Source organism: Phasianus colchicus, chromosome 4, assembly GCF_987193195.1.
Source record: "Phasianus colchicus chromosome 4, bPhaCol1.hap1.1, whole genome shotgun sequence".
In the NCBI taxonomy this organism is placed as follows: domain Eukaryota; kingdom Metazoa; phylum Chordata; class Aves; order Galliformes; family Phasianidae; genus Phasianus; species Phasianus colchicus.
Window position 1 is genome coordinate 10,756,467 of NC_143439.1, and position 20,863 is coordinate 10,777,329.

General features: G+C 37.1%; 1 protein-coding gene across 21 annotated transcripts in view; it reads left to right on the plus strand.

Moving 5' to 3' along the window:
• Positions 1-20,863, plus strand: part of INPP4B (inositol polyphosphate-4-phosphatase type II B) — a 327,844-nt gene that overhangs the window by 263,278 nt on the left and 43,703 nt on the right. For 9 of the 21 annotated variants that reach the window (XM_090138618.1, XM_090138615.1, XM_090138623.1 and 6 more), the window contains one exon: positions 3,084-5,099. The exons of 2 other annotated variants lie outside the window; for them this stretch is intronic. In XM_090138618.1, the coding sequence (XP_089994744.1) occupies positions 3,084-3,282 (199 nt within the window). In that variant the 3' untranslated portion in view covers positions 3,283-5,099. 10 more of the 21 variants (XM_090138619.1, XM_090138626.1, XM_090138628.1 and 7 more) reach the window with 5 other exon arrangements.

Below are 20,863 nucleotides of genomic sequence, written 5' to 3' on the forward strand. Positions count from 1 at the left end.
AATAGAGCAGTGGTTTTAGTAATTTTTTATTATAAAGTTTATTCATTGAATTATGTATTGCAGTGGAGAGGAAAAAGTCAAATGATCTCTTAAAGCAAAAATAAAAATTTTAAACTTTTCTATCCATACTTCACTGGCTTCGAATGCTAAAAGAGAAATAGTCTTGTTGCAGAGCTTAATGATCTGTACCGCATTGTAACATAGCCCAAAACACTTAATTGCTTGCTCATAAATCTTTTTTTTCTTCACACTACAGAAAAAAAGTCTAGACTCTCCTTTCAAAATAGTCTGTAGTGAAGTAAGCTTGAAAGCCTACGCTGTTAGGCATCATGTTCAACATGATTTGTGGTCCTGGAAAGGAAATCCGAGGTTTCTGTCATTCATTTTGTGAGTTTTGCAGTGGTAGCCCTAGGTACAGACTGGAGGTAGAAAAGCTCTGTCAAGGTGAGGAGTGGCTAAGTGGGCAATTAGCCATTGGGTACATCTTTTCCAAAGATCTTTGAACTCTGAAAACACAATCCGGCTGTTTTTGTTGTAAAACAACAGGCGCTATTATATGAATATCCAGGTTATGAATTTAAGTACCACCTTGGAGGATGGGTAACTTCCTCACCTGGGGGACTTAGCCTAATGCTGGTGATGCTCTATACATATATGGGAAGCTTGGGCTGCTAAGTCTGGCTCCTAAGTACTTGATATTGCAGGTCAGGGAGTACACAATACACTGCCTTTTAAAGGATTTGATTCAGTGTACGGTGTAGTTACCCTTCAAAGCGACTGAAAGTAAAACAGAGTGAGGAGGGCAAAAAAATATGGGAGACATTTTTCTGGCATCAGCACTTTACCCATTGTGTTTTAAAGGCATATCTAGCACGGGGCACCAATGCATTTAATGTGGGATCAGGGAAAGCAGGAAAGTTACTTTAGTGGTGCCCTGCTTTTTTTTTTTAATTGCTATTTAACTGGCACCCATTGCACTATTCAGGCCGCTTCCTTTGTTTGTCTACTTATTTCCTATGATAAAATACCCATTTCATGCTATTTTGGAGGTAAAGGTTCCCTTTTTTTTTCTTATCCCTTAATCTTTTTTCTTCTTTTTAAGTTTCCTTGTTTATATAGACAGCAATAGCAGTGAACTTAAAATACTGTTATCCTGAATTGCTCCTCATATGTGCTGGGAGCTAACTTTAAAATTTGACAGCTCTTGCAGACACAAAGTTACTGTAGCTTAAATCATTTGTGAAACGCTATGAATTCTGCAAGTACTAACATATTTGAAGTAGATAAATCTATCAAACTTTTTTTTTTCAAAACACTACTCAGTGTTTCAGTGAGTGATGTTCTAATTTCCTACTAAGGTGATATGACATGTTTACTTTTAAAAGCCTTATAGCTACTATTCCTTAGAAAAAATATGCAGCTAATCATTTAAGGAAACGGGGGGAGAAAACTTTGCAAATGGAGCATCTCCTCTTTAGGGAAACAAATGTTTGGTAGCTTACTCTTCCCTTGCTTTTGGGTTGTCTGTTACTACTTAAGTTGTTAATTATCCTGAATGCAAGAGAACATTATAGAACCAATTGAAAACTGTCATTTTTTCCACTGAAATTTCCATTAGATAAGAATAATTTCATCTTAGCTTAGATTATCATGTTTAAAGTTTTTTTTACAGTGTTCTGCATGTGTTTCATTTCTAATAACCATACTTGGGAAAAAGTCATTTATATTTTATGCAGCAGACTTACTTTACGCAGAGAATCAACTCTGCCTTGATATATGGGCTTCTCTGACACGTGCAATTGCTGGCCTGCGCTCACATGCTTTTAGCTTTCTCTGTATCATCTTGCTACTGCCCTTAAACATTCATGCAGAGAATAAAAACAGATTAGAGCATTTTTGCTAATTGCATGCTTTAACCGTGTTGTAGCAGAGTAAGAAGGATGTCATTAATCTAATGGTACATAAACAGTGCAAAAGCCAACCCTGCCCTGTGTATATTCATGATAACAAGTGATGCCTGTAGCTAGTCAGCAACAATTTCTAAAAATTACTTTTATTGTTTAATTGCAGCTTTGTGTTTTATTGACTGTATTTAAGCCGTCAGTAGCAGCACATTAATAGCACATTGCAGAATTTATTTTTAACTAACATGGAATGAAATACTAATAAAATGAGCGTGATTCCAGCACGCTTTACATGTGTCAGCTGTGTTCTGGCAAGAAGATAGGAAGCTGATTTAGCTTTTGGTAAAGGTTAATTGAGAGTAAAACTGTGTATTTTTAAAGACCCTGGTGAATCTGTTCGTATGTATTTGTGTTCATGACAGAAGATGATATAAGCAGTTTATAAGTCTTGGTCTCTCTTATGTTCTCACCAGCACAATGCATGCATGCTATAGGGAGGGAGTTTGGTCAGTTAGCAGAAGCCTGTAAGTGCTGTGCGGCAGACATTGGTATAATCCTAAGACAAGGAGAGCAGCAACCTGCTTAAACCAGGGCAGGACTGCACTTTTCTTTGGTTCTATGACCATGAGCAGGCACCTGAGAGGCCTGTGAGAGATAGCACAGCCCTCAGAGCTCAGGAAGGATATGGTGTTTCCAGGAAGGTTCACGTGGGTGATGTTTCAAGAGCTCTGAAGAGCATTAGTATATATTATTCATTAAAAGGGGAGCAGAATTCCTTAAGGCCTGCCCTTGTAATGTGCATATAGGGAAATGAAATGTTTCTAATCAGCAACCCACTTGCTTTTTGTCTGCAGTGCAGGTTTCTGTTTATCCACCTCACCTGTGGCTCACAGTTATTCAGGGCAAATACTTGAAAACCACAGCCAGAAACACAGGCAGTACCTGGGTTAATGTCTCTCAGACCTGAGTAGGTTGGGAACTGCATTCACATAAACAGAGTACAAAACAGGAGATGCTGGAATTGCCTCCAGCACAATCTCATGCAATGTTGGGTTTTAGGAACACAAGATATTTCAAATGACAGAGTTTATCTGGAAAATTGGTGCAGTGTTTATCTAAAGTGGAAGCATCATGAGATGATGTCTCACTGAAATGTTTCTTAACCTGTTTTCCTTCTAGCCTACAAAATAACCAGCTTACACAACAGTGGAAAAATGCACTGGAGACTAGAGATAACTATGTACCATCTCAGGGAGGGAAGATTTATACCTTCCCACTGGTTTACTTTTTCCTTCCTGGTGAAGAAGGGAGGAAACGCTCGGATAGTACTGCTGGCTTGCTGCTTCTTCATAATAAAATGGACTCACGTGATAGGTGAATAAGTTCTCTATAAAACTTTGGATGATTCCAATTTTATGTGCTTTAGAATTTTGTTAGTAAAATCACTCTTTTTTTTCCAAATTATATGTATTTTTAAAATAGTACCTATCCTGCTTATTTGTGAGTGATGACAGTCACCAAAATTAGCAGGAATGTCTCGCTACTCTCCTGCTTTGCACTCTTCTGCATGCAGCTTGCTGCAAAAGTGCTGGGGAACATTCATTCTTTGCTTATCTCTACCAGAGACTACACAGTTGCAGGAACTGCCAGATTTCTGCAGCATTTAACAAGTTGCAGTTCCTAAGGTATTGCAGTGACAACTGAGGGGAGTTTAACCTTGCTACAAATCCAGTTGTGTGTTTAGGAGAATACAATCTATGGTACAAGAGCAAAATAATTAAATATATTTGATAGTTTAATCTACATCAAGATGTAAACTGACTTTTTTGTTTGTTTTTGGGTTGGTTTTTTCCAATCTGTCAGCGACTTACCTCAAAATTACATGATACTTCCAGAGAAACTCTTCCTTTTTGTTCAGGAACTCCTGAATGCAGTTTGTAGAGCACACCTTGAGAGCTGCATCTTTGATCTCTGGCAAACTGTGAATTACTGTGGCTGCACTGAGCTGAACCGTATCCTTGATTTCATTGTAACACTAAGGAAAGGCAGCGTTATTGTAAAGGGGAAGGCATTTGCCCTTGTCTGATAATTGATTTCTTTACTGCCTGCTGCTAGCAAAGCTTAAGAGAACAAGCAGTAAATACAGTGCTTCTTTTTACTATTGTTATCAGAAATTTTTAAAAGGTTATTTTTCCTGGAAATTATAGAAGCAAAACTGTGTGGCTTTTCATCTCTTTATTCTCTCCAACAGTACAATGCTATTTTTGCTTTGAAAATGATGATCTAATGCTATCTTTTAATATGAGGATGAATTAAGCTGAAAGAGTGCATTTGAAACTTACTGAGAAACCTGCAGCAGTACTTATCATGAAATTTTTCTTACAAGGGTGTGAGTAGTGCCAACAAACCAAGACAAAAGACTTCTGAAGTATATACAAATAGATTATTTAAAAGATTTCAAACTCAATCTCTTCCTTGTTTATTGGAAAGAAACATACTTCCTTCTGAGAAGGGGCTCCAAAACCTTTTTACAGTCCTCTAAACAATGTTAAAAAAGCAAAAACAAAACCAGCAAAGTCTTACCAACATTCCACATATCCAGTGAAAAAGTTTTGTTTTTAAGCTCTTTACATGTTACCTGGAAAGAATAACAAACACTTTTCAGTTTTTACTTTGTGAGGAGTTCAGTCCAGCCCTATTCTTTGTTCTGAAGCAAGTAGACCAAAAAAGCTTTGCACTTAGCATTCAGATGGTGTGTTGCTTGTGTTTTATAAAACTCTTAAAATCAGCCTGCTAAAGAAAAGAGAAGGTGGCTTATTTTGTGGGGTGGCATCTCCAAACTACTAGAGTCTGCATCTCACAGCCTTTGTATTTTGGTGTAGCTGGTTTATGGTTGACAGCCCAAGTAGGATTTTCTTTGCTGCATGCAGTGCTGCTGGTACCAGCATTTGTGCACCTACTGAAATCAGGCTTAGGTGCACTTTTACAATTTACCAATCTCCATGTGCACAGACTCTCTGTGCATGAACACAGCCTGGTGGCTTGTGTGGTACTGTGAAGGGCTGCAATAGAACAGATCAGCTCTTTAACAGTACTGTTTTTTTTTAAAAAAGCACCACTATCAGTATGTTGGTAGAAAGCATCTGCTGTTAGCTTGAGAGGGAAAAGCAGTTGTCAGATCTTTCCTGTGATTTATCTTATAACTTACACCTTGTTTCATCCCATGAAAGATGGTATGAGTTGGTGTCACTAATCAGAAGCAGTGACATTAGCCTTTATTTGTATATCAATCTGAATTTGCACAAATAAAACACAAAGAACGTTCAAATTTACAGCTGTTGATGTTCAACACTTTCCTCAGTTGAAGTGATCCGAGTTCCAAATGCGACATAGAATAATTGATCCTTGCCTTACACCAGTGTTTTTCTCTGACCTTATTTCTGGCACTCTACCCATAGATCTGAGCATTTATAAATTAGTGCCTGATTTTAGTGCCATTCTTAATCATGAATGGCTGTTCAGTTGTCCAGCATGCCTCTTCTGCCTCTTAAATTAGCTTTGCCACTTTTCTTCACCACAGGGAAACAAAGCTAGAAAATCTTTGCCGAAAGATTAGAGATGATTCATGAAGATTTTTCATTATCAACAAGAAGTATTTAAGACCCTATTAGTCATGCGTGAGAGAGGATTGATCACAGGTTTATGTGTCACAGTGTTGTTTGAGCTAAATGTGTAATCACATCCTTGGTAGAGTTCTCTTACTGTGACATAATCATACTGGAAAGAATTGTGACTCAGTAGCCAATAATACCAGTGCTGTAACTTTTGGGAAGGGAAACATCTGTATATTCAAAACTTATGATGATGATGACATTCTTAACTTCCCACGTTCTCAGATCACTATGAAACCTGAGATTTGATTTGCGGGTTGGTTGTGATTGGTTTTGGCTGGCTTTTTGTTTCTCTTTGTTTGCTTTGTTCCTGCACTAGGATATAGTTCACATTTGCTTTATTATTGTTTGAACACTGGATTAAATTTCAAACTTTGTGAGGGAAATTTCTCAGGAAAAACTTTGGGCTTTTATTTTGAGAATGTTGCTTGTAAGTAATCCTAATACTTTATAGAAGAGGGTTAGAAGATTATTAGAATCATATTTTGGGAGGGGATAAAAAGAAACTTTTGTAGAATTGATGTGTAATACTGCACATCAGTATTGGTAAATAGTAGGATCAAACCGCAAATCCTCTGCTTGAAGTATAACAATAGGTGAAAATCGTGTTTTGAAAACCACCCAGCATTCTTGAGAGGTAAAGAAGCTCTCCTGCAAACTCTTTTTGTTCTGAAACTAATCTCTCCCAGGATACCAGCAAGGCTGTGCAGGACTTGTAGCCTCTGTCCATACCTGCAAATTACAAACAACTGAAGAATGTTTATAGGACCTGATCTTAGTTACTTTATACAGTAAAGTTGTTAAATGTTTCTTGGCACAATTCTGGGCAGCAGAGACCAGCCTTCTCTTAGGTAGTTTTGAAGTTGGCACAACCAAAGGACTGTTTCCACATGACAGGCAGCAGTCGGTGATCTCTTTTGGCAGGGAAGGGAACACAAACAATTGAAACTGAACTCGGTTTGCCATTCAGCTTCAGTGACATGGAACTGCTGAGGACACGTTTGAAGTGTTGTATCTCTAGGTTTCTTAAATGACAAAAAACCCACTTGAAAAACTGGTTTTGATATTAAACTGTAGTCGTGTGAACAAACGAATGGTGCTTTGATGCACACTAGCAAAGAGTAGATGAGCGCTTTTTTTATTTTAATGCATGGGTATTTTTCCACGTTTTCTATCAAAATGAACTTGTCTTAATTTAGAGATGATGACGGATAATAAATTGTGAATATTTGCTACAATCTGTAAGACACCACGCTGTCACTTCAGGAAGGATTTCGCACAGCAGAATGGTGAGAGGATGTTTCTCTATTCCAAAACAAGAGTGGGTTGTGCTGCTCTACTGGCTGCAGGTGTGGGGTGTGCCTCCCTTTCACTTGCTCTGCAAAATCTGAAACAGTCTATGCTGATAAAACCTAGTGGGAGATGTGGTCATCTGTGGTTAGCTGGACTTAATGAGAACATTATGACTTCTAGCATCCCTTCCAAAGCATCCATGCTCATCAGTATGATTGCATACAACAGGGTTCTGCAGGATGTGGTTGTGTGCATGGAAACCAAGCATCTCCTAGTCTCTTATTAAGTACTGCAAGACAGTGTGCTGATCAACCTGTTGCTTCTTACGGAATCACCGTGGCCTGTCCACAGTGTTGTTTAAAATCTGTGACTGCAGCTGAATTTCAGTAGTCTACTGGTTCTGACAGGTACTTCAAAATAGAATCTTTTTCTCTGGAAGGACTAAGTAACCATAGGTCTAGAGGTCTGAATGCCAAGCAAACAAATGGCCATGGGTTAACTGTATTTTTAAAGATCTAAGTATCGTGTTATTATGACTACAGAATTATTCTGATGCCTCATCAAATTCAGTGAACAAGCCTCATGTTATTTAAGAAGTGAAAAGGTGGAGGAGCGCACGAGATAATAAAATTGTAAATATACTAAATATGTAAACAATATAATTATTAGAATATAATAAAATATGCTAAACAAGGGAAGGATGAATGCAATAGGGGAATAGAGGATCTTAGCAAAAGAGATAAGACTTGGGAAAGAAGTTGCAGTACAGAATGACACAAAAGCTGTGCCGGGGACATTCACACTGCACATTAAGAAAAATTTCTTTACTGTGAAGGAGGTCAAGTACTGGAATGGACTTTCTAAAGAGGTGGCTGATGCCCCATGCCTGTCAGCAGTCAAGAAGCAGTTGGATAATGCCCCAAATTCACTTTTGCTTGGCCCAGCAGTGATCACACAGTTGGACTAGATGATCTTTGTATGTCCCTTACAGCTGACTTATTGCGTTCTGTTCTTTTATCAGTGGTAGAACAAGATGAGGGAGGTTTAGTGTGGTGAGGCGATGCACACGGTAGGGGATGTTTTATATTGCTGCTGTATGCTTAGTAACAGCTCTCTCAAAATCACTGATGGAATTCGTCAGTACGCTTCAATAAGAGACTGCTATTCTGTTTCAGTATTGCCAGTTGTTCCGAATCTGAGTAGTGATTGTAGGATCACCTAAGTGACAAAAGATTGATTTTAGCATTTTTTTACTTTATTGAATACCATCTAGATTTGAGGAAAATTTAAGTTATTGACAAGGAAAATAGTTATTGAGAAGATTGTTGATGCAAAAAATGTTTCTGGTGGTTCCCTTCGTACATATTCCATTTAAAATGATGCAGAAACAGTTTTTGTTCTTTGACGGATTGTTGGAGGTTTATACCAACTATATCTCTCAACATAAAGAGTTTTTGCCCGATATTCCTTTACCTGTTTTAAGTGAGTTCTGCTGACATAGCAATCCTATTTGAGAGGGCTCAGATCTATTTGTTTCCTTCTCAATCTCATATTTCAAATGTTATGGTGCAGTATCTTGATCGTGGCCAAGAGATTCTCATGAGGATCCCATCTTCCCCCTTTGAGAAAGTTATGGCTGCCTTCCTGGAACTGTAGTGCTGTACATGGAAACCAATGATCTTTTTCTTAATACAACTGGAGCATTTCAGTGAACCACAGTAACACAAATCATGCAGAAATTAAGTAGTTTTTATTCCAACAACCTATTTAAAAATAAATTAAAAAATAAAAAATAAAAAGCAAGCAGGCAGTGTTCTGTTTAAGAATCTTGAGAGACGTTTGAAAAACTCTTTAGAGAAGCTCCTTTAAAGTTCTGAATTGTGATAGCATTAAGAAGAGGAGGTAAGTTAACAAAACTTTGTAAGATTGAGGACTGCTAGCAGTCAGTTCTATTTGAAGAAATGCCTTTGCTGCTATTGTTGGAAGGGATTGAAAAGAAGCATCTCACTTTTGCTATTTTTCTAAGTCAGCACTGGCGTTTGACAAGAAGAGCCCAGAAGGCTGAGAAACTGCTTGCTTCAGTAAGGAAAAAAAAAAAAAAAAGGCAAATTCCCCAAAGTATTTGTGCTATAAGGCATGAATTCAGACTGAAGTCATTGCTAGCACATGTGGGAATCCTTGTGTTGATAGAAAGCTGCATAGCTATTTTACCTGAAGCACAGCTTTAGGAAAATATAGCATTTCTAGTATCATTAACAGCTGGAGCTGGATAAGTTCTACCAGGAGAAGCAAAGCCGAAAAGTATTAAAATGTCTCATCCAAAAACACTGCGCAGGGATGGCCAAGCATTGTGATTGGTAATGAAGAATTGGAGTGTGCACTCGTAAGTGTGCTTGACTTTAAAAGGACTCCTCAGAGGCTTCTTTTTTTCCTCACACAATTTTCATTGTCTCAAATTGCTTGCAGCTTCAATTTATCATCTGAATTAAAAGGCAACAGAAAATACTGCTGTTTTGCTCTGTATCATTTGACAGGCATGCAGTATTATCCCAATAGGAGTTTAAGATGATAAAACAACAACTGAGAAAGAAAGCAGATTGAAATGGTTATATCATCATTAAACTTAGAGCACCCTCGGCTGTCACAGTGTTATTTGTGCTTTGCTGCAAGACTCAAACAATTTTGAAAGTAAATGAATAAAAATTGTACTCTAAGTTAGAGAGGTGTTCATGACCCCAGATGTTATGGATTTAGAAGCTTTCACTGGCTGTCTTAAAATGAGGTATGTGTGTGTGCAATACAGACAATATTTTTAAAGCCTTCTTCCTTTCCCTTCTGCATAACTTCAGAGCTCTTAAAATGTTTTGTGCTGAAGAGACCATCTAAGGCAATTGGCTATACCTTCACAACACAGTAGTCGGATATAACACTGCTATGGTTGTGTTGTGTCAATCAGAAGCCAGAGAAATCTAGCTGGCATAGCACCAAGTGGATGCACGCTTTTCAAGGCAGCAAAACTTGCAGCAGGTTTTGGTTGGCCAGGGGAAGCAGTGCTGTCGCTCTACAGTAAGCCCAGTGGAAGGTCCCCTCTTTGTTTTTCTTCATAGAATCACTGACTTGCAGGGGTTGGAAGGGTCCTGTTGAGATCACCACCCTTGCTAAAGCAGGTTCCCTCTAGAAGGTTGCACAGATAGGTGTCCAGGCAGGTCTTGAATATCTCCAGAGAAGGAGAGTCCACAACCTATCTTGGCAGCCTGTTCCAGTGCTCCATCGCAGTCTCTCCCGTAACAGTGAAGTGCTTCCTTCCATTAGTATGGAACTTCCTGTGTTCCAGTTTCTGCGCATTGCCCCTTGTTCTACCGGCGCTCATCACCAGAAGGAGCATACCCTCATTAACTTGGCTCCTGTACTTGAGATATTTCAGTCACCATGGAGAACACTTCAAGGTTTGTTAGATGATGCAGTGCATTGAGAAGTATTAGCAGTGCTTAGCAAACCACCTGTTCGTGTTGAAATATTCTTCTTAAACTAAAAACATGTTTAGGTATTCCTCTCAGCCTTGTTCTTAGGTAGCCAGTAATGGAGTTGAATCCCCTTGCTCTATTTTGAGGATGTCTTGTCAAATCATGCATAGAATGATGTGACTAATTTGTAGGACAGAAGTCCCTGTGCATCAGCTGTTCACAGTGGTTTTCCTGGGGGTAAGGACTTACTGTGTTGAAAGACACTGATCATTCTTTTCAGCATATCAAAGAACAAATGTACTGTAGGGTTTTCTACTAAAAAGAAAAAAAAAAAAACAAATGGCTTTTGTCTGTACTTCCATTATAACTGCATAAATTTCACTGATGCTAATGGGAGTTTTAGAAGCATAGATGAAAGACTGTCACACTGTCAGTGAGATATGGAGTAAAACAGAGCAGGACACTCTGCAGAAGCAGGAGGGTTGCATCCCCATAGGGGCACCCTGCAAGCATCTAGCTCAGCCTGCTTAGAATGAACTTTCAGCAGGCAAAACTAATACTCTCCAGAAAGAAGTGCTTAACCAGTGGCAAATTCATTGGACTGCAGACTAGCTGAACACTGAGCTGTGCTGCTGCCCAGATAGAGAAAAGGGAGTTGAGGCTCTGCATCAGCTCTGCCATGAAGTTTGTGATGGAAGACATCCAAAAGAATAGTCCAGAAGTACTGAGGATATGAAACAGGAGGAATTGATGAGTCTGTGTGCTGAGCTAAAGCTTAAACCGGGAGGCTCACCTCAAAGGGTTGGAAAAGGGAGGAGGAAGAGTGGTAAAAAGTTCAGGAGGCCAACTTGGAGGATTCCCGTAGAGATTAAGAAAGAAAAAAAGAAAAATAGCAAAGAGCACGTTATCAGAAGTATGTAGAAATACGTGATGAAGCAGAAAATTAGTGAGGAGAAATAAACTGAGTTGTAATGGCTGATCACAAATGATAACGTTATCATTGTGAGCAGAAGGGGAAGGAAGTTCTGAGGGGTGGACCCTAGGAAAGCGTTAACAAACGTGGTCTGATAGCAAACACAATTATTTATTTCAGTGTAAGCCACAGTACTGAGGAAGTCAGCAAAACATAGCTTTGCTCCTCTAAAATACTGTGTGAATTCTATCCAAGTTCCATTGATGAACACTTGAAAACATAAATTAAAAGCACCAGACATGCTGGCACCAGTAATTGCCTAGATACTACTCAAACACTAGGAGGTTTAAATTTTATATTTTATTTCACTGTTTGTCTTATTTAGTGGTGTAATATACAGATTGAAAATTAAAAGCTGAGAAATAAATGAATAGCTTACACTCAAAGGCTTCTCTGAAAGGAAAAGTACGTAAGGAATGGTTTTGATCAGAACATTCCCCAGGATCCCACCTCTGGGTGCAGTTCTTGCACCTCTTTTTGCTATCCTAGCTCTACATACTCAACATGGCTTTTAAACACACGTCAGAAAGGCTCTACTGTTTTACTTCTCATTTTCGTGGGGTTATGTGATACCACCTTTACTGGCCCATAGTCTCTCAATGGTCTGTATTTTCTTTCTGGACAAACAGCATACCTGGGACTTGCGCTTCTGAAAAAGGACTGTGTTATAATCTGATGTACTCTTAAGTCCACACAGGAAAAAAAAAAAAAAAAGGAGAGTTATCATTTCAGCTTGGAATATTCATAGTAAATAGAAAAACAGGAGTCGTGTGATTCTTACTGCTCAAAGGAAGTCCGTGAGCAGGAATCCTGAGCACGCTGAAATAAAGATAAGTTCAGAAGGACTGAGGAAGTGATGTTGAAATGTGTGTAATTCTACTTGTATAGAAGCTAGCCAGGCTACAGTAGAAAAGACTGGGAGTGACTTGAAAGTATCCCTGCTGCTCTGATAGGAAAGCAGCTGTGCAACTTATAGCGATTGATTAGAACTTCACTGTAAGCAGCTTAGTTTCTCACTGGGTCCGCTGAACAAGGTACAAGGTAAATTTCTGAGGGTAATGCAGGTATGAGCCTTTAAATAAAAACAAATGCTGCTGACTTCAAAGCTGAGGCACCAGCACTGATGAATTCCGTAATAAGTTGATTTATTATCAACTAAAATTATTTTTGAATAGTTGTAATCCTTTCAAAAAAGAGCACGTGGTCTTCCTATTTTTGCCTATATATTTCTTAGTCACTAGAAAGCAGGACTGAAAAACCTGTGAAAATCATGGAGACATTATTTTGTCAATGCCATGTTGTGACATTTGTGATCTTTTTTCTTTGCTTACTTAACTGTTTTTTTTATTTTGTTATTTCATTTCTGTTCAGTGTGTGTGTTCGTTGTAATGGTAGTATAGTTCATCTCATAAGTTATGTAACGTTAACTTGTGAATACTCCCCTAAGGCACTTTGGAGGCCTAGAGAGATGCTAGCCATCTAGTCATCATGCTTCCCTTGTCAGCTGCAGAACATACTAAGTCTATGCAAGTGCTTGGCATAAATGAGTTTCATCAGAATGGCTATGCAGTTTCGCTTTGTTGTCAAAATGCCTACGTGTTGGCTTTCTTTGCTGTTTAAATGCTGTTCTATTTGTTCCTAACTTCCCCTATTTAACAGCAGACAAACCCAGGGAGCACTGAATGACTCGGATGATCCCGAAACAGGCTGTCTAACTGATAACAAGCCAACTTCTCGACACTTCTATCCTGTCGCCTTGCTGCTTGTCAGCTCACACTTGCTGGTTGTGTGGCTTATTTTAAGTCTTGCTTTGCTATTAGCCAAATATCAATAAACTGCACTTGTGTTCCTTTCTTTTCTACAAACAACGACAAACTACTTTAGAAAAAATAAATTATGCTGTAACATTTCTACAATTTCAGACCTTAAGGAATCATCTTCAAGATACAAATGTCTGAAATGTACAATGTTTTCATTAATTTTCTGAACTCTAAGAAGTATACTATGCATTGAGTGAATTGATTTGCTCTTTCTGTTCATGGTAAAGCTTTCCCACTGTAATTAGCTCAAAGAAAGCCCACTTAAATGCTGTCACTGTGTATACGAAAGATGTGGAATCCTGAATGCTTGAACCCCTTTTTCCAGAGTAACTTGTCTGACAAAATTAAAAATGGATTTGCACAATACAGACTGACCCCCCAGACAAATTTTACAGGGCGGTGGTTTGTAAGACTTGCTTTCATTGTGTTATTTTCATTGATATTATTAGCTGATTGGATCTTATTTGTTCAAGAAATGATTCTTTCTTTGCTACAACTAACCTTTTTCTGTCGAGTAACTAAGTGGAATATAGCAAGTTCTGTTTGGTAGTTAGATTAACATGATTGTTATTGTTGCTTTAGTTGCATTTGCTTTGAAGACTCTTTTATATTCTTTTTTAAAAAGTCTGGTTTATGTCTTGATGCACCACTTTGGCACTTGTGACTTTTGTACTGTATGTGAACAAACATCCTTCCTTTATAAAGCAGAGATTTTGATTGGGCTGTTTGAAAAGCCATTCTCTCGTTTTTTCATTGCAAAGCTGAACATAGGGGAAATGATGCAGAGATGAAACTTTCCATCAGAAATCTGTAGGGCCAGACTTAATAAAATGCCTTATTCCTAGAATACGCATTTTTATGGCAACTTATAATCTCACATATATAGTAATCAATCTGAAAAAAAAAAAAAAGAAAAAAGTATAATGTTTAAAAGGGAAATATATTTCTGGAATTAGAATGAAATGTATCGTTATTTAATTTTTTATTTTTTATTTTTTTTAACTAAACTTTAAACCTCAAGGGCAAATATATTAGGGGGAAAAAATCTTATCACCTGTTTCTGAGGGCAATAACTGTACTGGGCCTGGCCTTAGATTTAATTTTGTAAGATGTATCATCACTTGTGGAAAACAGAAATGTAGAGTTGAATCTTTGTTATTTTTACTTCAACTGCTGCTGAAACTCTGCAATGAACAAATAAAGCATATTTATTTATTTTGTGTTTCATGAAGTGTACTTCTTCCCCCCTTTTACTAGAGAAGGATGCCGCATAGAGAATGTACTGAAGAATGTCAAATGCAGAAAGTATGCATTCAACATGATACAGCTGATGGCTTTCCCAAAGTACTACAGACCTCCAGAAGGGACATATGGAAAAACTGACACCTAAGTTTAACAAAAAATGTAATCAGGAACATATACCATGCTAATTAGTGAATATAAAAATTGCTGTTTATGACTTAATAATTTGGAATGTGTAACCAGTTGAGGTGTTATTTCGTGAGGTTTAACATTTTAAAAGTAACAACAGTTAGTCATCATGAAATAAAATATTGGTGATGTAGATATGCTCAAAACCAAATACATTCGACTTATCTTTGTGAACTTGAAGCTTAGCATGACTCATCAACCAGTTGGAATTAGGTCTTGGGGAAGCTTGATGGAAGATTAAAAAGGGAAATGTCATTTGCAATAGGAACTGATCTTATTATCAGTCTGGAGGGGAGCATTCAGACTCTGAACCAAAGCCTGAGATTTGAATGAAAGGATCTCTTCCTTCCTGAAATGACATTTTCTGGTACTGGCAAAGCATTGAGGTCATGATCAGTAATAATCAAATCCTCCGTGGAATTTTTCATGAAAAATGCAACTCTTAATACCTAGGCTAAATACAATTTTGGTCGTCATGTTTGTCTTCTTTATATAAGCATGGTTACTTCACAATATATTTTTATTAATTACCGCCTGTAATTTCAGTAATTGAGTTCTGGTTTGTTGCAGTTCATTTGGATGTATCTTTCTTGGCTTTCTGTATCTGAGCCAAATACCACTTGTTTCACTTAAGCTTGCACATAAATCACACTGAAATCAGAGGGATTAATTCTTCAAGTAACTTCTACCTAACCTGTCGTGTTCCTGTTCACAGTAAACCCTTAAAACTAAATTTTCCTTAGTGATAGGTAAAATGACTTGTATATGCAGGCATTAATGTATTGTTAGGCTATAAAAATGTGTTTTTACACCATCTGAGAGAAATGTTATAATTACAGTAACCTCTTGTATTAGGACTAGTTAGCTTCTGCAGCTGATTTATATGAAATTTGTAATGCTTATTTCTAGGATATTTCCAGCAGTTCTAGGATAAAGAACAGCTATGAGCTTTTAAAAAGTGAATGGTAGTGCTTCTGCCAGCTTGTGTTAATCCTGAAATGTGTCCTGCAAAGAACGTTTGTGTTTTCTAATTTTCTCTATTTATTGCCTTCTTCTGCCCTCCCCCAGAGAGAAACACAGTTAACAAAAAACAAGTGTCCACTGGTTACTAACCTTTGTGTGATGCATTTATTTTAAGAAAAAAGTATCTAGAGCAGAAGTGTAAGAGTTCTACCCAAATTAAACTGCATAGGGAATTCGAGTATCTGTAGGAAATTGTAGTTGCTATGGATAAAGTGTTAAATGTTGGCTTGCTTCTATAGAAGTCCGAGAAATCTTGATGCATAGTGAATTATAATTTATTTTTTTTCATCTGTTAAGACCCGTTACTGGGTATAATTCTGTAACTGTACTAGTAAAAATTACTTGCTTAAGCACCTGATTGTGCAAGCTCTATTTGGTAGGTTACCTAGAAATTATCTGTTGTGAATAGAATTAAACCCTCTTGTACATTTGCAAGATGAGGCAAGATAAGGAACATGTAGAAGTACATCAGGAAGGGATTTCCTTTCCAATGCACTGACTTCAGTGAAGCCAAGAATTCACCTACACAACATATTTTCCTAATTGGAACATTTTTTCAAAGTGAAGTAGTTCGTTCAAAAAGGACTTTTGTGCAGTTGTTTCTTATTCATATTAGGTCTCCATTAGAATATTGTTTCACAAATGACTTCTTTGCTCTTCTGGAACAGTAGATGCCAGAAGAGCTAGCAGTGCATCATAGGCAGGTGATATTACAGTGCTATGACTTTTCCTGTCACGTACCAGTGGGTGCTACTTGGTGAATGTATGGATAAAATTGTGTGCATTTAAGTATTACACAGACAGTCTGCACAAAATTTTATTTGCAGGTTTGCGGAGCATAAATCTTCCTAGGAAAGCACTGTTCTGTTCTGGTGGTCTGACTGCTACTCTATACCTCACTTTGTTTCTGCTGTGTTTATTGCTAACTTACAGAAACAATACATATACAGCTGAGAAATAGTGGTAACTTCTTTAGGTACCTCTGAAATAATCCCAGTGATACACAGTAGAAATGCTGGCCTTCCTAAAGTGATTCTGAAACTGCCTGTGAAATCCTAGGCAAAGACAGTATTCACTTGTGGGTACTTTTGTTTCTTACAGTTCTTTATCTCAGCCCCATGGGAATTCTGTCAAATTCAAAATATGAAGAACTATAGATTTCTTTTTAATTAACAAAATAGTCTTTCAAGATCTTGCCCTCAGCATTTAATCTCGCTAGGGTTCCAAATTATTTTGACTATAATGTTACCTTTATATTTAAAACGTTTTCATCGATGAAGCTGTGCTTTTGGGGGGAAAAAAAACAACAACCTAACACATTGCAGTTCTTTTTATTGTAACAGGTACATCCAACAAACTTGATTGGGCTTGGGCTATTACAGAAGAGCAGGTTGGGTTTTGTTTTGAATAAGGCTGAGCTATTTCACACCAGTGTTTTCATTGGAACACAGTCTTTTTGTAGATCATTAAGACTATTTCAAAACCTGACGCAATTCCAAGTGTCCCAGAAGAGCTTTATTACTTCTGAACTGCCTCCTTCTGTACTGAAGGAGGCTTAACTATTTCTTCGTTTTGTCATTGCCTGCCATGGGTTCTACAGCATTTTATTCATTCAGAGCCAGTCTCGTCAAAACAGGGTTGTCAATTAATCAGGGATTCACAACTTGTGTTTTTCTGGTTTGTCTTTTATAAAGAAAGATCTTTTTGCTGCAGGTTGACAGTTTAATTGAAGTATATTCACTCTGCACAGAAGACATTTTAAGTCGTGTCTGTCTTTTGAATGCCCAGCAGAGGAGCTGAATCATCTCCTGAGGTCCATCTTGCATGAATCTTTGTGTATCATTGAATTACACAGGAGTAGAATTCAGCAAGTAAATTTTCATTAGAAAGCTACACTGTTTGCACAGAGTTAGGGGAGACATACTCATTTAGCAGCACGTGTATGGGAAGTGTCCCATATCTGTTTGGCTTAAAACACTTTTTTTTTCTCCTAGATGATTATAATACTGTTAGAATTAATACAGAACACATACAGACTTGATATTATTATTACATAGGCAGATCTTTTTGCTTCTGAAGTCTTTTTTGGGGGAATTTTTAATATGTTTTTATTACTGTTTATACTTTGGCTTTTATGGAGCAATTAGGAAACAAATTTTTAATTGTTACTTGATTTTGCTGATGTGTACTTATGCATTTTAGTGGAATGCTGGAAAACATATGTGTTAAGAGGAACAAAATATACAAGAGGACAGCTGAAAGAGACAAACTATTACCTGGAAAAGAACCTTAATGATGATAAAAATTAACAAATGTTAGTTTTTGTACTGTTCAAATTTTGGCATTTTTCTTAAAATAGGGACATTAATACTTTGTGTAAAACGATCAATCTGGATTAAAATTCACTGATTGTAAGTGAACTAATGTGCAATGGTATTTTAAATAATCACTAAGAATTTAGGTACAAAGTGGAATGTATTAATTTGAAGCCCACTGCATATTATGCCTATTTTGACTTCCAGAAAAGAAGCTTATTCCTATTTTTATCACAAGTTCCAAGAAATGCTATGGCCAATTTATGAAAAGCAGGAAATGCATTTGCAGCAACAGGTATAATACATAAATTGCATTAAAAACTGTGCAGCAAAATTACTTGTGTGAATTAATGTTTGTAATCAATTAACAGACTTAACACATATATTGTGTGAGTTGGCTATGTTATAAACTCGAAACAATGATATCTTTATATTTATGCCTTGTTACTGTGAAAAGGAAACGTTTTGTACAGGCAATGCCGTGAGACATGAATTTGCTTCTTACCTTTCACTCATTTGCAGCTTAAAAGGATACATTTGCATTCAAAATGCTTTAACATAATTTTCAGCTTTTTAAAACAGTCTTAGCTTGTAAACTGGATGTTAAAAAGCAAAAACTCACAGAACTGCATTTAAAAACAAGCAAACCAAAACCAGACTTCAGTCTCTGGAATGGTGAGATTTTTCCTTAGTCATGCAACCCACGAACTGTTGTGTTACCAGAGCATTCAGTTCAGGCTCTGCAGCACTCAAGTGCTTCTTTCTCTTAGTGTCATCTGAATAAGTAACATGCCACAACAATGTATTTCAGCATAATACTCACGATTCAGGATGAAAAATTTCTATTTGCTCAAAAAGAAGAATAAGTAGCAATTTAATAATTCAGAATTAAAAAAAAAAAAAAAAAGAAATTTGTGAACCAATGTGTCCATATTCCAAAGAGCAGAAGCAGAAAGCACGGGGTTTGTTTGCTAACAGGGAAAAAGTTTTGAGTGTAATAGTTGAGTGCTCAGAATCTGGGGTTTGGAGTGGTGAGATTTGGGACAGTGCTGCTTTAACTTGGATTTCTAACTGCAGTTTTCTGTATTCTTTCCATCTGTCTTGCAAAGGGCTTTAAAAGTTTTAACAATTCTGTTTTGTTTATGAAGGGTCTGGCTTCAAATTTTCTAAAATCCCAAGTTACTTTGATACTTGTCTTCATTTGGTGTAGCTGTTCCTTGTAATGTTCATGTCTCACACTCTCGTGCACATGGGGCTCAGTATAACATTACCAGGATTTCCGTCCAGATTGTGTGTGTGTGTGTTCAGAGAAATAAAGCACAACTAAGCAATTCAAATCTTTTTATATGTCAGGATTTAGCATTTTTGTTTCATTGCTGTCTGTAAGCCATGCTCATTGTACACTGTGTGTATATTTTTATTTAAATAAATGTGATATTTATTTTTTATGTTTCTGACTTTTTTGTTACTCATTTTTCATTTTCATGACAGTGTTATTGCCCAGGAGGCAAGCCGTGCGTGATGCTGAGAGTGGGTTCCCTCCTTAAATAATTGGAGTAGTCTTGTCGCTGCTAGGAGCACACACTTACAGAAAGCTCCAGTACAGCATTAAAAGGCCTGAAATGGCCATAAATTGATTATTACCATTATTATTCCTAGTGTTACTGCAATTTTCATCTCAGAACCAGGTGGATTAAAACCAAACAAAACATTCACACACTCCCAAAGTAACCCATTTCACGTAACTATTCATCTGTAGACAATTATTCAATGTAGCTCAGGTGGAATCAACATTTTTCGTAATGAAGACCATTACAAAGGTGATTTGGCTGCTCTTTTGGGATTGTGAAGACAATTCCAGACCTTTGGAAAGGTGGATCTTTTGTTGGGATCCAGACTTATTGTGTGATCTAACTACTCCACAATAGGTAAGTTCTCGCTGAAATGCAGTAGAGATTTTCTTTTTGGAATATAGTAAAATATGTCTTACCTTTTCTATTCTGTGGTTAGAAGCTTATAACATCATTTACTTTCTGCATTTATGCCTGTATATTTAGTTTCTTTACAGTGATTAATTCTTTGAGATGCTAATTACCTGCAAGATTCTTGGTAACCTTTAAAAAGCACTGGGAACTAATGGTTACTGTGGTAGTAAGTTATAAAACAGCTGTTAGCATTCAGCTTAAAAAAAAAAAATCTGTAATCTGTCTCCTACTAATAAAAATGGCAGTATTTTAAAAAGTATTTCATATTATTTTTCATGCTTTCAGATTTTATCTTCTATGTCAACTAAAAAACCCTGCTTTTTCATGATAATATAACAGAAAAAAAAACCCACAGAACTCTAATGGGAGTGGAATACTATGATAGTAAAAATGTATTATCATCATTTCCCTTACCAAGGTCATTTGGGGCCATATTTGAGATTTCTGAATCATAGTCAACTGTGGTCTGCACTGGTGCAGCCAATGTTGGCACTGACAATTTCTAATGCAATTGCTTCTACTAGTCGAATCACTGAGAGCTCTGCTATCCACCTCCTGGTGAGTACTCTGTGGATCTCAGCCTTTAGTCATTTTGTGGCTGCTACTGTTAACATGATGAAGGGCAACGAGGTTCTAGACAATGCTAGACATTGTCTAGACAGTGCACTGGACCGTGCTTTTCTGGCTTTACCCATGTAAGTTTACACTTTCAGTTTTTGTGTAGGCGAAGAACTGTCCTAAGCCTGTAATTTTATAAGTCATATGCTTGCTCTGCTGCAAGAAGTGGAGAAGACAAATTGGTTCTAAATGAACTGGGATAAGAGGTTGAATTTTAAAAGCAGCTAATATATTTTTTTAATAAGCATATATGTATATTTATACATGTATTTATATATGCGCTTCTTTAGTAGGAAAAATGTAGAATGGGAAAAGGCAGTAAAATAAATCAGTTAACAATTGAACTTGTTAATATTTCTAGCAGCC